The 16,178-nt window shown below is 45.2% G+C and overlaps 1 protein-coding gene across 1 annotated transcript in view; it reads left to right on the forward strand.

The window, feature by feature from the left end:
* Positions 1 to 16,178, forward strand: part of LOC146798868 (nesprin-2-like) — a 1,144,883-nt gene that overhangs the window by 619,577 nt on the left and 509,128 nt on the right. Inside the window, exon 69 of the mRNA XM_085627789.1 lies at positions 15,785 to 16,066. Coding sequence (XP_085483915.1) covers positions 15,785 to 16,066 — 282 coding nt within the window. The remainder of the gene's footprint in view (positions 1 to 15,784; positions 16,067 to 16,178) is intronic.

Consider the following 16,178-nt stretch of genomic DNA (forward strand, 5'->3'; position numbering starts at 1 on the left):
GGGGCTCAATTGATGCCACACCAAGGGTCCAGGACCTAAGGGGCACCTCTTAGAGATCAGGAACTCACTCCAGCAGAGGCTAGCGGCGCTCAGGCAGGTCCAGGCAGCTGCACTGCAGGGAGGTCTCTGGAGCTTGTTATGTCCTTGTAACTTAAAACAGAAGGTCTGTCAGCTGACCCTTGGAGACACCTCAGCCTGGGATAAGAGCTGCAGGTCCAGTTTTCCTTTTCGGCAGGCAGGGGGGAGCAGGCAGCAGGGCACAAAGTAGCAAGGCAGCAGAGTAGCAGTCCTTCTGACAACAAAGGAGCACAGCAGTCCTTCTTCCGTAGTATCCACAGGTCCAGATATGTACTGAAGAGTTGTGTCTGTGGGGCCAATAATTATACTTGGTGCCAGCTTGGAAGTAGGTGAAGGTTCTAGAGGTTTCCATCCGCAGAGGTGTTTGGAATTTCCTGCCTCCCTACTCTGGCCCTAGCCTGTCTGGGGACAAATAAGACTAGTGTCAAACCCTTTGTGAGTGTGCTCAGGCATAGCCTTTGTGAAGGGCAAATGTGGTATGTAACAGCTCCTCCCCATCATCAAGTCAAGGATGGAAAAATCCTGCCAAGACCTATTTCTCCTTTGTCATACTGCCTGGAATAATATACAAAGACCAAATACCAGCTACACCTAGTCATGTGACCCAGGTTGCAGGCACCAAATGTTTGGGACAAGAAAATGCCAACTTTCTAAAACTGTCATTTTCAAAATTGTGACTTAAAATGTAACTTTGCCATTAAAGCCGGTTTTGAATTACAATTCTTTAGACACAAAACTAGACATTCGTACTTGTTCCCAGTTGAAAGTTAGCACATAATAAATGTAATAAAGTAACTCAATATTATCCTGTGGGAGAGCTAGCCCTTGCATTAGAGAAAAACGAATGTGAGAGGTTCCCACTAGCAGGACATGTAAAAGTTAAAAGTACATAGCCAATTTTTTAAATACATTGCACTCTACACGGCTGTTTAGGGCCTACATTAGGAGTGACTGATATGTATTAAAAAGGAAGGTTAGTGTCTGGCAAAGGTTTGATTTTGACAGGTCGAAATGTCATTTTAAAGTGTACACATAGGCTGCAGTGGAAGGCCTGAGACATGTTTAAAAGGGCTACTTAAGTGGGTGCCACAATAAGTACTGCAGGCCCATTAGTAGCATTTAATTTTCAGTTCCTAGGTACATGTAGTACCCACTTTACTAGGGACTTAGAAATAAATCAAATGTGCCAATCGGGTGTAGGCCAATCTTACCATATTTTGCACAGAAAGCACACAATTAGGGATCGATGCAGAGTCAATCAATCAATAAAGCTTTATTTCGGTTTTGTTAAAACAAACCATAAAAGTACACACAAGTGCGACACAATAAGAGTAAATATTGGGAATAGGTTCATCATTAGGATACATCAGTGCTGAATTAGCAGGAATTTTAGGCGGTGCATACTTATAAATCCATGCATTTTCTATATTTAACAGCCGACTTTAAAAACTCTAATACAAAAAGAATATATCACTACATAGTAGTTGTAAATACATCATGGCAGGTCTGAGCTGATAAAAATCAAGATTCTTTAAAAGCGGGACGAGATAGCTTTTGCGGGGAAATTCATAAAATTTACATAAAAACATAAAATGCAGAGTCTCGAGTTCGTCAAAGTTCATCAGAGCATCAACAGCTCTTTAGTGAGGTGGTCTAATTGCAATGTACTGATTAAAATGCGAGTAATGTATTTCATTTGTTTAAATCCAAACTTGTCAATGTCATTAAGTCTGGCAAAAGAGGCACAATAAAGGCATCTAGTTCTTCCTCCAAGCAAGCTATAAGGTTAGACAAAAACATCTGGGAAAATACAACTATGGGAAAGTTTCTAGAAGTGGCCAAGATGTAAGACTCAAAGTATTTTTGGCATTTAGTGTCCCACAGGGGCTGGATGGACATAATACACCAGCGTCACCCATTTTAGCTAGCGAGTGGGTAGCACATTTTGGAGCCCTATACTCTGCTGATGGAGGCCATGCCCTGCCCCCACTGTTGCAGGGATTCTGCTTATACACAGAACTATGCGTAGAACCCCAGGACCTCAGTGAGTTGTGGTGTACCAGAAACTCACCTCAGAACCCAGAACCCAGTATCCGGCTAGCATAAGTGTCCCATTCGTTATCCGAGATTTAGCTCGGCGGTCCCAATGAAAAGACAACCCAGAACACGCGACTCAGTACATACTCAGGAATGGTGGGAATCGGAAATACCTGTTCGTATATTATTCTCACATCAGTCCACAACAAGAATCAATAGAGACACGGTGAAAATAAAAAGAGTTTATTTTTATAGACCACGTGTCCTAATATGCAGTACTTTGGCTAATACAAGCAGACAAATGATTAAAATCAAAACCATCAACATAGTTACAATTCCATAGAATATAAAAGGGGTGATCATGTTATAATGACAGTGGATACTACCACTTTCCCTTTACTAAGAGGCTAATATTATTATTAGACTAACAGAAGGTCTCTTAGGCTTGAATAGGGGACCCCATACCTCAAAGATCAGCTTAGTGAAATCACATCACAGGAGCATCAGGAGTCTTCTCGCAGGAAGGCTCGTCTTCGGTCTGAATAATAAACATGATGTCCGTGATATTAAAAGCACCAACTTTCAGGTATGTGCAGCTGCTCGTGTGTTATGACTAAATAGTGGGTCGATCAACTTAGAGTGGAAAACATGCATTGTCTAACAACTCAGACTGTTTGTCACATCGTGTGCAGACCAAGGTCGCTTCGCAGAGCTCGGGATGGTAACAACAGATTGCTCTCGTGTGAGGCAAAACTCGAGTCAGCAGTTCGTTTAAGCAATAACATGTGAACGCAGTGTCGTGTGCAAAAGCAGCAAGATGGCTTTCTAACTTCTAATGTGGTTATGCTAACTTAACAATGTATGTACGTATTAAGGGAGTCCTTACTACATGCCCCCTTGATCGAAGCACTACTTAGTATGCAAGAAAAGAGAGAACGCAGAGTTCAAGCGCGACAGAGCAGAACAAGGCGTATCCAATTTAAAAAGGAACTGGTCAGTTCAGGCAAAGTTCGAACAGGAAAAAAACCAAAAAGCCATAGAAAAAACAAAAAACCTCAAACGTGCCGTGGGAGGTGAAAAATGAAAAAACGCCTCACCGGGCAGAAGTGCAGACGCACAGGGACAGTTCAAGACACGTGAGGAAAACACAGTGGACGAAAGTTCACTCAATCCATGAAAGTATATGCAGCATATGTGGCCACAGCTTCCAGCAGAAAATCATTGGCACGGCCACTGAAGGTTTCAGCCATCCAGTTAAGTAAAGAAAAGGAACATACGTGTTCTTCTATCAGCGGAGCCTCTAGCACCATCAGAGGGCAACCAGCGTGTACTTCCAAGTAACTCATATTCAAGAAGTTATATGCCGCTCTCACGATGTCCCAATTACCCAGGATACCATGTGCCGCACCGCAGGCCATAATCCGAACACCAGAACAGGCAGACTCGTGAGACACTAAGGGCCTCATCAGTCGATCAAAATCCGGGTCCGGAGACACCATGTTGGTTAAACACAAATCCATAGGCCATTCAAAAGGACAATCTAGGCAGTGGAAGACAGGTTGCACGCAGGTGAAGTAGGAATACCGGAAGGATAATCCATATGCCAGGCTCAAAGTCGCCAACGGCAGGACACCATAGTAATCAAGCATCCTGTCACGAAGAAGCTGCAGACGGGACAGGCTGTCGTGTGGCACAGAAAGAGCAGCCATTCCGCAAGATGAAAAGTAAAAGTAGCACACCTGCCACTAGAGCCAGAATTAACGGGACACCTCCAAAGACGCTGGAGAAAATAGAATGAAAAAATGCCGGAATCACACCAAAAATAGTTTGGAAAGAGGTCACGAGGCCCGAGCCCACAAGTTTAAAAAAATGAGCCAGGCCAGTCGTGCACGAGGCATTGAAAATTGTTTGGATCAAAGCACCAAAATGCAGGGGGAGGTCAGTATTCAAAAGCGCCTGTACCTCGGTGCGCGTATTTGCTACGTGAAGGACAAATGTTTCCCGGGAGGAAGTCAATGGCACCTCCTTTTGGGACAATAGCGCTCTTATTCTGCTCATTTTGTCGAACTCTGCTTTCAAGGTTGGAATTGAAGGCCAGATAGAAGCATCCAGCCTCCCATGCGGGGGTGGAAACAGGACGTTATTGCAGCAGACAACCCTGTGTGTTACAGTTACTATATACGGGATCCCTACTAACATCCCGCAGCAAGCTTCATTGTTCAAAATTAAATAACTACCGTTTGCAAGCAGCGTGAAAGATGGCGTAATCACTGGTACCGGGATACCTTTGAGGACGCAGGCCAAGTTCGGAGCGTGTACATTACAAGCACCGTGCAATTGAATGTGCCTACACACAACAGAATGATCAGGTGACGTTGTACATTCTTCACCCTTCAGATAAACCTCAGTACCGTCCCTTGTACATCTATACGTAAAGGGGAGGGACCAGACTTCATGTATGAAAGCGGTGCCCAGCTGTTCATATCTACCCAAAGCATAGTGTTTCATACAAGAGGTAAACTTAAAAAGCGCAAACGGTAGACTTATCAATCCGTGTAAGAGCCACACAGCGGAATCGACTTCCGCAACAGAAAAAGGTAACGGCTCCAATTTCTCAATATGGAGCAAGGAATATGTAGCATCCTTCATGGACATGAACTGCTGTTTGTCAGTAAGGTTAAAGGGAAGAAATAACGATGTTGTATTCAGATAGTCCCAAGGGACCTTCCCTGCCTTCAATGTTTGTAATGTCCATGCAAACTGCATAACAGAACGCAACTGGTTTTGACCATGATACAACACAGACACATCATCCTGCACAATATCAACAATTGAAGATACAATATTATCTAATGTATAAATACGAGAAGAAAGAGTGTTAATGCTGTTATCAATAACTGCTAATACTTTTTCCATATTAGCCTGATCAATAGCTCTCAATCTTGAAGCTGCCTCAATTTGCGACAGTTTCCATACTTCGTTGTAAATAGCATACGCCCATCTCTTGGATCTGCCACCCACAGGACCTTTAACAAAATCATTCAAATCTATTTTGTCATGTAACTTTGATAAATGAACTTTGACAGATGCCAAGGTGGAATGTCGCAGCCAGGACTGACATAATTTCCCCACAGAGTATGTAGTTACCGTATGTGACGACTCAAACCGGGGGTCCACGCGATCTTGAGTATACCCCGGTTTCAGTCCTAGAAAACAACGTTGACAGGTATCAGAACTGCTTTGCCAAATTAACCATCCCTCACCATTAAATTTCGAAATATTGAAAGACGAATTGGAAACCAATAACTGCAAAGCAGGAAGGGACAGATCTGTGTGATTATTCCAATTTGGGTAAGCACCCAGATCCGGCACAGAAGGCGAATTTAGTTTTTTAGAAGTGGCCAATCCGAAACAGGTGGTTTGGAAGATGGTTGCATTTAAAAACAACATATGATTTGGTACTAGACAGGCACGGTGTAAAGCTTCAGTTCCCTGAACCTGCCACGGTTTGGAACCCCAAACCGACTTAAGATCAATAGTAGCCTTCCATAGATCATAACCTTTGATTGACAACTCATCCATAAAGGACTTAGAATATAGCAATTTGGTGTGTGTCAGTCTAACCTTGGAGGCAGACTCAGGCTTAACTTTAAAATAAAAGGATGCCGGGGCTGAAACACTGAAATCAGTAAAATAAGTAAACTTATCAACTAATGTGTGTGAACTGCCAAACGAGGGGGTGGGACAATGTTCCCACTGGGTAAAATTTACAAAATTTCTAAACAAATTTGATTTATGCAAGAAGTGATTGCCATAATGTTGAAAACAATACTGTTCTGCATAGTTAGCCGCATTGTCATACAAATCCTCAGCATCAAAGGCGGCATAATATTTCAAATCTGAAAACAGTGCTTCAATGGCGTGTACATCCCAATCATCAGAACGTATGTTCTGTTTAACTACATCACCCATAGAAACACGAAATACATTAGGCACATTAATGACCTCTGTAGGCCCATGAATTTGAAATTTAACTGCATCCCAAGCGATTCCATCCATGACGGGCCAGGCAGTAATATTCACAAAAGTCTGGTCCCTTTTCATGATGTGGGATGAGGAGTGGGGGGCCAAAGTTCCATTGATAAGTCTAATTGTCGATCTCTCATTGAGATAATGGCCATCCACCAAACGGAAGAAAACTACAACAAATCCAATGGACATAAACAAAAAAATACCAAAAAGCATCAACCAGATGTATGTCCAAGGAGCTATCAAAAAATGTTTCTTAAACCAGCTCACAAAAACAGCAATGTTTGATGGGGGAGTTGAGGGCAAAGAGTTAGTGTCGAGGGAAAAACGGGACTGGCCAAGTGTACTGCTCGATTTTTCCGGTCTTATTGTGTTGAAGGGTGATTTAGGTGACTTCAGTCTCTTTCCATTCAAGTCTAAGGGTTAGAGTAGTGTATAGAGCCTATTTATTAGGCACTTCAACATGATCCTGTGTTCTTCCCCATAGATTAGGGTTTGCACATATATCCTAGAGGATAGATCCGTTAGTATTAGGGGTAATCTGTTCTATAGTGAGGGTATTTCATGGAGTCGTGCTGAATCCAGGCCTGGTAGGCCTTAAACGGGAGAGACTCCATCTTTCTTTCCTCTCCGGCAGCTTGGAAAGTTTCTAGGTCGAGGGTGATGTTTTAGTTACGAGGTGTTATTCGCTTGGAGAGAACCGGTTCAGGCCGGCCCTTATCGAAGGATTGTATTTTTCTTCATGCCGAAGACACTACATCAGGCCGGCCGGCTGGGAACGTGTCCTTGGTACGGGGAGGTACAAGAATTTGGTGGGCGGCAGGTTACGGGCTGGAATTTTCCATGAGAAAATGCACCTCTATATTAGTGAAAGTCTGAGGCAGATACTGGCACTTGCTTCTTGTCCATGGGCGGCACCTGGCCGCTAGTAGTAAAGCTGCTACTTATTCCAGGGAAGACAGATGACAAACTTGGAGGTGGAGAAAAACCGAGAGATAGATATTCCAAAGAGAAGAGAGTAGCCGATGAGGAAGAGGTCCCAGTGACTCGGAGAGGGAGACGGGAGTAAACCCGCGATTGCGGAGGTGTGACTTCCAGGCGAAGCCGAGGCGCAGACGAGAAGGGAACCTAGATGACCCTTGAGTGCAGGCTACATACAACCAAGGTGATGTCAACCCCTTACTATTAGAGTGTACAACTTAATCTTTCACTTTTCTTTGCAGGTCATGTGATATGTATTATGTTCCGTGAGTGTGCATGTAATAACTAAATAAAGTATTCAGTTTGTAGTAAAGCAATATGTGCTACGTGTTCTTGTGTAAGAGGGTAACCTATTCTTCTAGTCAGCTGTGACTTAACATGGAATCCTGATCAGGTAGGTGGTAACTGAATGAGGGAGAAAGGAGCCCTTCGAACTGGGGAACAAGTTGTGCTCAACTAGCTGTCTTTGTGTGATCTGATATATAGTAACACTGATGTTGTGGTAATTATAGGATGAACTCGTGCTAAGGCTGCCGTCTGGGCAGGAAGTCCTGGGTCCGTTTGGGACCGCGAGGCTGTGACTGCCGTCTGGGCAGGAAGTCTGTGGCTGCCGTCTGGGCAGGAAGTCCTGGGTCCGTTTGGGACCGCGAGGCTGTGGCTGCCGTCTGGGCAGGAAGTCCTGGGTCCGTTTGGGACCGCGAGGCTGGGGCTGCCGTCTGGGCAGGAAGTCCTGGGTCCGTTTGGGACCGCGAGGCTGTGGCTGCCGTCTGGGCAGGAAGTCCTGGGTCCATTTGGGACCGCGAGGCTGTGGCTGCCGTCTGGGCAGGAAGTCCTGGGTCCATTTGGGACCGCGAGGCTGTGGCTGCCATCTGGGCAGGAAGTCCTGGGTCCATTTGGGACCGCGAGGCTGTGACTGCCGTCTGGGCAGGAAGTCTGTGGCTGCCGTCTGGGCAGGAAGTCCTGGGTCCATTTGGGACCGCGAGGCTGTGATTTGTAGGTCTTGGTATATATAGTAGGAATTCCCTGTCCTTAGGTGGTACATATATGTGGTTATTTAGGTGTAAACAGGCCCTAGGGAGGGGGTAACGTTCTGGTTTGGGTTAGAGAGGCTCTGCTGAGCGGGTTCTATCTGATCCGAAAACCCAAGCAGAACACCAAGTGCTGTAGATTGTAAAACAGGCGAAGGTCCACGTGTAGGATAAGCATACTCAGTCTCATCGGACAAACCACCAGCCGGTGGTATCAGCAAGGGATCAGTAACTGAATGCATCTCGATTGCAACATCAGACAAGGTGGTAGAAGCAGGAACCATCATTGAATTTCTTTGCATTGTCTGGCATGAAACTGCCGGAGTCATACTAAGAAGTATCGGCCACTCGCTGAAGTTTGACATTGTCAATAGAGATGTACCTGTTTTCTTTGCGACCAGGAAGTGGATGTAAAATGACTGTTCTTGTACCCTGCACTCCAAGCACTGGAACTGGTGCACGATAAGAGGGGCCGAACTCCTTCTTGTTCTCCACCTTCTCACGGACCAGATCACCAACTCGGGGTAGCCAGCCGACTACCGGAATCTGAACCTCAGCTTCAGACGTGGAGGGCAAATGTTCTTTCGAAAGAGAGTCTCTGGCTTCTTGTAGAGTCTGCAAAACAGCACAGTGATCATCTACGTCAAAGGGTGCGGTCGACGCCGCAATGTCTAGACCATCAAGGTCTGGAACAAACATTCTGATTCCGAAGAGCATCATGTACGGGGTCCGCCCACCCAGAGACCTTCTAGGGAGATTATTTAGTGCACGTTGGACGTTATACAAATGGGCTAGCCAGTTCCGGCCTGTGCCTAAAACACGTGCTGTCAATGATTGCTTTAAGTCACGGTTCATTCGCTCCACCACACTATTACCCTCAGGTCGGTAGGGAGACGAAAATTTGACAAGGACCCCCAAATTTGTCATAGCCTTCTTGTAAGCCTTAGAGGCGAACGCAGGGCCCTGATCAGAATGGAAGGTACCACACGCAAAAGTTCCCACAAAGACACGCAAATCCCTGATGACAGTCCGCGAGTCAGCACTCCTTTGTGGCCATACCCATAGAAAACGTGTGCACGAATCCACTGCAACCAAGATGTACTTGTACGCAGTATCAGAAGAAAAAGGACCGCAGTGATCTAAATAAACACAACCAAATGGCTTATTAGAGATGTACAGCTGTGTCTGTGGTGGGCGCGCAACAGTAGAAGGTTTAATCTGTTGGCAAATGTCACAATCAAGAACATAAGCGCGCGCTTGTTTATATAAACCAAACCACCAGTAACGTTGTTGTAGCCGAGATATTGTAGCTGACACACCGGCGTGGGCTGACACCAACCCCTCGTGCGCAGCCAAGATCAGTGCTGGTCTGCAGTCCGCGTTGGGAATTATTCTATCACCAACGTCGTTAATCCTCACTAATGGGACGTTATCAGGACTTAAATGATAAATATACCGAGAGGGAAAACCCTTCGGGTAATCTCCTCCCTTCTCTGTAGCAGCAATAGCTGCCAAGATGTCATCATCAATATTACTTTTGGATCTTGTAACTGCTGCCACTAAGTATGTAGCCACTGCTGTTTTTGCTGCCTCGTCAGCTAAGCTGTTGCCGACAGCATGGACACCAAGCCGCTGGTGACCAAGAGTGTGAATAACACTAACGAGAGGGAGACGTTCTTTAAAGTCCGCCACTCGAACCCAAAGCGTTTTATGCTTAATTGTGCTACCTTTAGTGTCGCGGTAATCATTCTGAGACCAGAAGTGTAAATTGTCATTGTAGGACTGGACACAGTAGAAGGAGTCACTCACTATAAGAGTAGTGACTCGGGGATCAGCAAACTCCAGTGCAAGCACCAGAGCCCGGAGCTCCGCCAATTGCGCGGTACAATCACCCAATGACTGCGTATGCACTGCATCAGATTGGAATTCACCATTTACGAATGTACCCACGACAATTGCGCAAGCCGCTGAATAAGCGTGCTTCGATCCAATTGCGGGTTGCGCAGACCCGTCAGTGTATATGACACAATGGTATTCTTCGAGCGGGCGCAAAGACAGAGGTGCCGGATGAACGAATTCATACTGCAAGTACTCTTGAGTCTGTAATGAGGCATCAAAGATGTAAGTGACGTCTGGCGACGTCAGTGTTGTAGCCCATTGTATCCACCGTGGATGCAAAGCTTTAGAATTGGGTACACTTGCTTTAGTCACTGCCTCTAAAGCAGGATATGGAGTTACAACCAGAATCTGTTTCCCATGCAACAGTGCGCGTTCCTTGATCGCCATCTGCACAGCAGTCAGAACTTTTTCGACCGTGGAAAAACGTAATTCCGCAGAGGTGTACAAGTGGGATTTGTACGCAATGGGGACTGTGTCGCCCTCATTAAACGTCAAATACGTGAACCCCACGGCGCCTGGTACTATTCTTATTACCAGGTTAGTGCGGTTATCACGTGTCAGCAAGTATTGTGAAGCAAGAAGGTCAGCCTGTAAAGACTGTAAAATAGCAGAGTGTTCTAGCTGCCAGCTAGATTCCGAAAACGAAGGCTGTACCAAGGCGTAAAGCGGCTTGATACGCTGGGCATAATCAGGAATGTACGTACGGCCGAAATTCAGAAAACCCAGCAGAGATTGTAATTTCTTCAGTGTCGTAGGAGCACTTAAGCGTGCACACTTTTCCAGAAAGTGGGGGGCTAACCCCTTACCTTCATTGTTGAGCTCGTAGCCCAAAAACAACACCGTATATTCTGCGATGTGAGACTTCGCAAAATTGAATTTGTAGCCATAGTCAGCAAAACTCACGATAATATTGTCAACCCGAGACAGATGCGGCATCAGCTCATCATCCGTAAGATAGATATCATCAACATAGGAGTATGCTTCGGGGTCTATTCTTTCTAAGAGAGAAACCACGCGAGCAGAAAAGACGCCAGGGCTATTTTTGTAACCCATGGCTAATCTTGTAAACTGTTTTTGTTTTCCGCCTGAAGTAAACGCTGTCCACTGGCTACTCAGTGTGGACAGGTTGTGGCTAAAAAAGCCATTGGAAATATCAAGTGTCGTTTTAAATCTTTTACGCACGAGACTGTCGACCAAAGCCGAGCTATGTGTATTTTGTACCGCGCAGGTCCGGCAATGGGAGTTTAGGTGCCGGTAATCCAAAACTAAACGGTACGAGCCGTCAGGCTTCGTTACAGTGAATAAAGGGTTATTCATAGGGGACACACATGTTTCAATAACACCCTGATATTCCAATTGTTCAAGGATTGCCGCGACGTGGGGTCTCGCTTCACGACGCATAGGATATTGAGGTTGAGGCTGGGGCATAGACCGCAATGGAATCTCATGGCAGGGGGACAATCTGTCCCATCCCACCTGAGTACGATACACCGCCGGCGCAAGCGCAAGCGCCCACTCCTCAGCATACACTTCAGCTTGGTCCTTAGGCACTGTGTGTGCAAAGGACGGGAGGATTACTTCCTCCCCTCTAGGAGCCTCTAAAATGAAAGCTGGGGGCCAATCTGCCTCCGCTAGGAGGATATCATAGGTGGTGGTCAGATTATCCCAAAAAATCCCTTTTATTGTACGTTGTATGTCACCCTCAATTAATAAGACTATTTCATAAAGTCTATCAGGGGGAGCCACTCTGGTGTCAGCTGTTTCCACAGTAACCGATATATCAGTTGCTGTCACCGCCAGAAATGGACGCAGAGCTTGACGGACTATGGTAATTTCCGCTGCGCTGTCCAGGAGCATCAGCGCCCATGTCCGGTTCCGAAGCTGTGTCCGCACTATCTGAGGCATACCTTGCCGTCAGAGCCGCCACTTTCTTCTTCTGAAACGGGGGTCTTTGTCGTGCAAATTCGTCCTGCTTGCCTTTACCCTCAGTCTGTCGGGGCTGGTCACGCTGTTGTGGAGCACCCCGACCTTTGCCACCGCCTCCGCCACCGGACTGTGTAGCCGATGTCTCCTGTGAAGAACGAGGAGAGCGCTGTTCAGAAACCTGAAATCTATCAGGAGACTTTATAGCAGCACGATCGCGCAGATCATAAGTGCGTTCGCTACTTGACTGTACGGGAGAGGCAGGCCGAGAGCCCTGTTTCTGTTGCTGCTGCTTTCCCTGTTGTTTAACCTGCCATTTTTGTTTAGGAAAAAAGGGCCGTTCGTCCTTACCAGACGTTTCTGCCTTACCCTGCTGTTTTAGATCGGGATTCTTTATTACAGGCTTAACTCCTAAAGAGCTACGACCCAAATCCCGATATGCCTCTGCGATTATTTTCGCAAATTCCTGCGGTTTGTCCTCCTCAGGAACTCGTTTCAGTTCATTACGAACCTGGAAATGCAAAGCATCACCCTTCAGGTTACCAATTATCATGGTAGCCACCAGGTCAAATTGCCCGAGGAGCCGCATCCCTAACTCTATCGCAGACTCCGCACCATGGTTCTCTTGAACTCTTTTGATTACGGAGGGCAGCTGCAACATAGACGGAGTGCCATAGCACTGCGCGTACGTCGCTGCAAAGACCTTGCCCCAATTTGCACAATCATCAATGTGGGGGACTAAGTCCTTAGGCAAACTAATGGTGAGGATCCTGTGTTTCTCCACAGGAGTAGTATTCGGGTAAACCGCTTCTATTTGGTCAAATTGTTCAGCAAGCCAAAAGGGGAAATCATCCCTAGTTTGGGGGCGCTTGCCCATAACAGAACTGACCATAACAGGACTAATGACCACCGCGTGATGATCAGTAGGCTGTCCCGCAACAGCAGGTGCCCCCGCCTGCATATTGCGCGACACATACTGCACCAACGCCCTATATACCGTAATGAGGGCAGTGTGTAGTACACGCAGCTCATCCACCGTCACCGTGAGGTAACGGGGATGAGGCGTAAATCCGGCTAGTACCGGCCAAGTGGCCCCTGCAATTGATAAAGGGCCCATTCTCGGCGGTATAACCACATGGGGAAGGGCGCCATTAAACCAAATATGGTGCTGCCAAGCTGATATTGGTATTTCCTGTGTGCTATACGGCGTATAGTTCGCCGGCACTGCAGCGGCAGTGTAAGAATGAAAGGTGCCATCATCCCCCACCGCTGGAATCGTCACCCAAGAGTAGAACAACTCATAGGGATGAGCCGCATCGGCTCCCACTACAAAGATGACGTTCATACCAGTGTCCGGTACCCCATACTGCGTCAAATGACGTTTCAGAGCTGCACGGCTATGTGCCGCAATATCCACCGACATTAGGACAACACACACGTGAAACTATCAGTAGCACAAGGGTTCACTAACCTTTTTAATTATCAAGCTTGAAAGAACCTATATCAATAGACCTAGGTAGGTTTAAATCCGTCAGACTTGTTATCCGGAAACAAGAATGAGGGTGTTGTGGACAAACGCGAGCACTACTAAGGCGTTTCAACTCATAGACCAAACGTTAGGTGCGCCATGTTGCAGGGATTCTGCTTATACACAGAACTATGCGTAGAACCCCAGGACCTCAGTGAGTTGTGGTGTACCAGAAACTCACCTCAGAACCCAGAACCCAGTATCCGGCTAGCATAAGTGTCCCATTCGTTATCCGAGATTTAGCTCGGCGGTCCCAATGAAAAGACAACCCAGAACACGCGACTCAGTACATACTCAGGAATGGTGGGAATCGGAAATACCTGTTCGTATATTATTCTCACATCAGTCCACAACAAGAATCAACAGAGACACGGTGAAAATAAAAAGAGTTTATTTTTATAGACCACGTGTCCTAATATGCAGTACTTTGGCTAATACAAGCAGACAAATGATTAAAATCAAAACCATCAACATAGTTACAATTCCATAGAATATAAAAGGGGTGATCATGTTATAATGACAGTGGATACTACCACTTTCCCTTTACTAAGAGGCTAATATTATTATTAGACTAACAGAAGGTCTCTTAGGCTTGAATAGGGGACCCCATACCTCAAAGATCAGCTTAGTGAAATCACATCACAGGAGCATCAGGAGTCTTCTCGCAGGAAGGCTCGTCTTCGGTCTGAATAATAAACATGATGTCCGTGATATTAAAAGCACCAACTTTCAGGTATGTGCAGCTGCTCGTGTGTTATGACTAAATAGTGGGTCGATCAACCTAGAGTGGAAAACATGCATTGTCTAACAACTCAGACTGTTTGTCACATCGTGTGCAGACCAAGGTCGCTTTGCAGAGCTCGGGATGGTAACAACAGATTGCTCTCGTGTGAGGCAAAACTCGAGTCAGCAGTTCGTTTAAGCAATAACATGTGAACGCAGTGTCGTGTGCAAAAGCAGCAAGATGGCTTTCTAACTTCTAACGTGGTTATGCTAACTTAACAATGTATGTACGTATTAAGGGAGTCCTTACTACACCACTTTTACTACACATTCCTTTTCTTCCCAAAACACTCTTAGTAATGAATGTTTTATTACTTTTTCCATGGCTGACACAGCAGTGGCACTTACAGCACAGAACCCAGGTAAGACCCCGGGTCTGGATAAGATTCCTGTTGATCTTTCGTGCTCTGATCCTGATATATGGGTGCCGTACATAAATGCTCTATTCCATGCAATTCTGTCAGGAGCTTCGATACGCAGCCCATGGAATGGTGCTGAGATACTACCCATATTTAAAAAGGGACCTTTTAACGAACCACGTAATTACTGGTCAATTAGCCTGACTGACAATCTATAATCTACAAAAGGTATTCTATAAGTAGATACTGGACAAACCCACTGCCTGGATGGCAGAAAATCAAATCCTAAGTCAATTTTAAGCAGCTTTTATAAATTACGTAGAGTAGATCAGGATTTTTTATTCTTTCCGATTTGGTGGAACATGAGTGGAGGTTGCTTTTGTTGATCCAAGAGCAGCATTTTAAACGCTTTCAAGAGATAAGCTGTTGCAAGTTCTTCTCAATTTGAATATTCCTTCTGACATACTTGCTAATATTATGTGGTTATACTCAAAAATTTGTGTGCAGATTTGCTGTTGCCCCAATGGCGAACTCTCAGGAAAAATAGAAATTAGAAAAGGATTTCACCAAAACGTCCTTCTTTTCGTAAATGCTGTATAGAATTTTTGTCTCATTGTGAGAATGACTCCCGTACATTAACAGGCTCAAAGGTGCCTGTGTCGCTTTTTACTGATGATACTCTAATGATCTCCAAAACACAAAGAGGGCTCCAGATCTTAATTGAGAAATCTGGTATATTTTGCAGTAAACATGTACTAGAGATAAATGCCCAAAAAACAAATGTATGGTGTTTAATCCTAAAATGTCGCTATGATGTAGGATTACCCTGGGTGGCAGTGTGCTTGAAAGAGTTGAAGAGTTTGATTATTTAGGTATTAAGCTGTCTGACTCTGCCATGTGGGTGAGCAAGTTGTGAAAAGCAAGCTGCTGTTAAAACATCGGTCTGCCTCCATTGTTAAATTTATTAGGGTGTATTCATGGTGAGTGCTCACAGATAAACTCTTAATATGTAATGTACTTTTCCTAAACATATGTACTGTGTGGGATCGCATTTATATATGGTGTAGCTTGCCACTTTATAATATATAATAAAGGGGATACTGTATGATTGATTATATCTCACTTTGGAAAATCAACAGATTCCTGTCAGCAGGAAAGAGGAAACATCAGAGAAGAGTTTACCCTCAGAGCAGTCACTTAAACAAGATGCTTCACCATTTCAAGAAGGTTTTATGGCTGATATGAAAGCAGTCAAAGAATTAGATGTGGACAAGAGACCTGAAGATACCATCAAAGCAAAACTGAAATTGCTTCCAGAGGAACCTAAAATAGAGACAGATATCTCACTTCGCAAGAAGATAGAAGCGGTTCCCGCACTACTGAGTGATGATCAAAAGAAAGCAGTCAGCCAACTGCCTAAGGTAATCGTGAACATAATACACAATACAAAATGACAATCCTAATCATATATGATAAATATTCCCCAACTGTACACAATCAAACTATAGCAAGTTTTATGTATGTTATATTATG

The sequence above is a fragment of the Triturus cristatus genome, chromosome 9 (assembly GCF_964204655.1).
Source record: "Triturus cristatus chromosome 9, aTriCri1.1, whole genome shotgun sequence".
Classification (NCBI taxonomy): domain Eukaryota; kingdom Metazoa; phylum Chordata; class Amphibia; order Caudata; family Salamandridae; genus Triturus; species Triturus cristatus.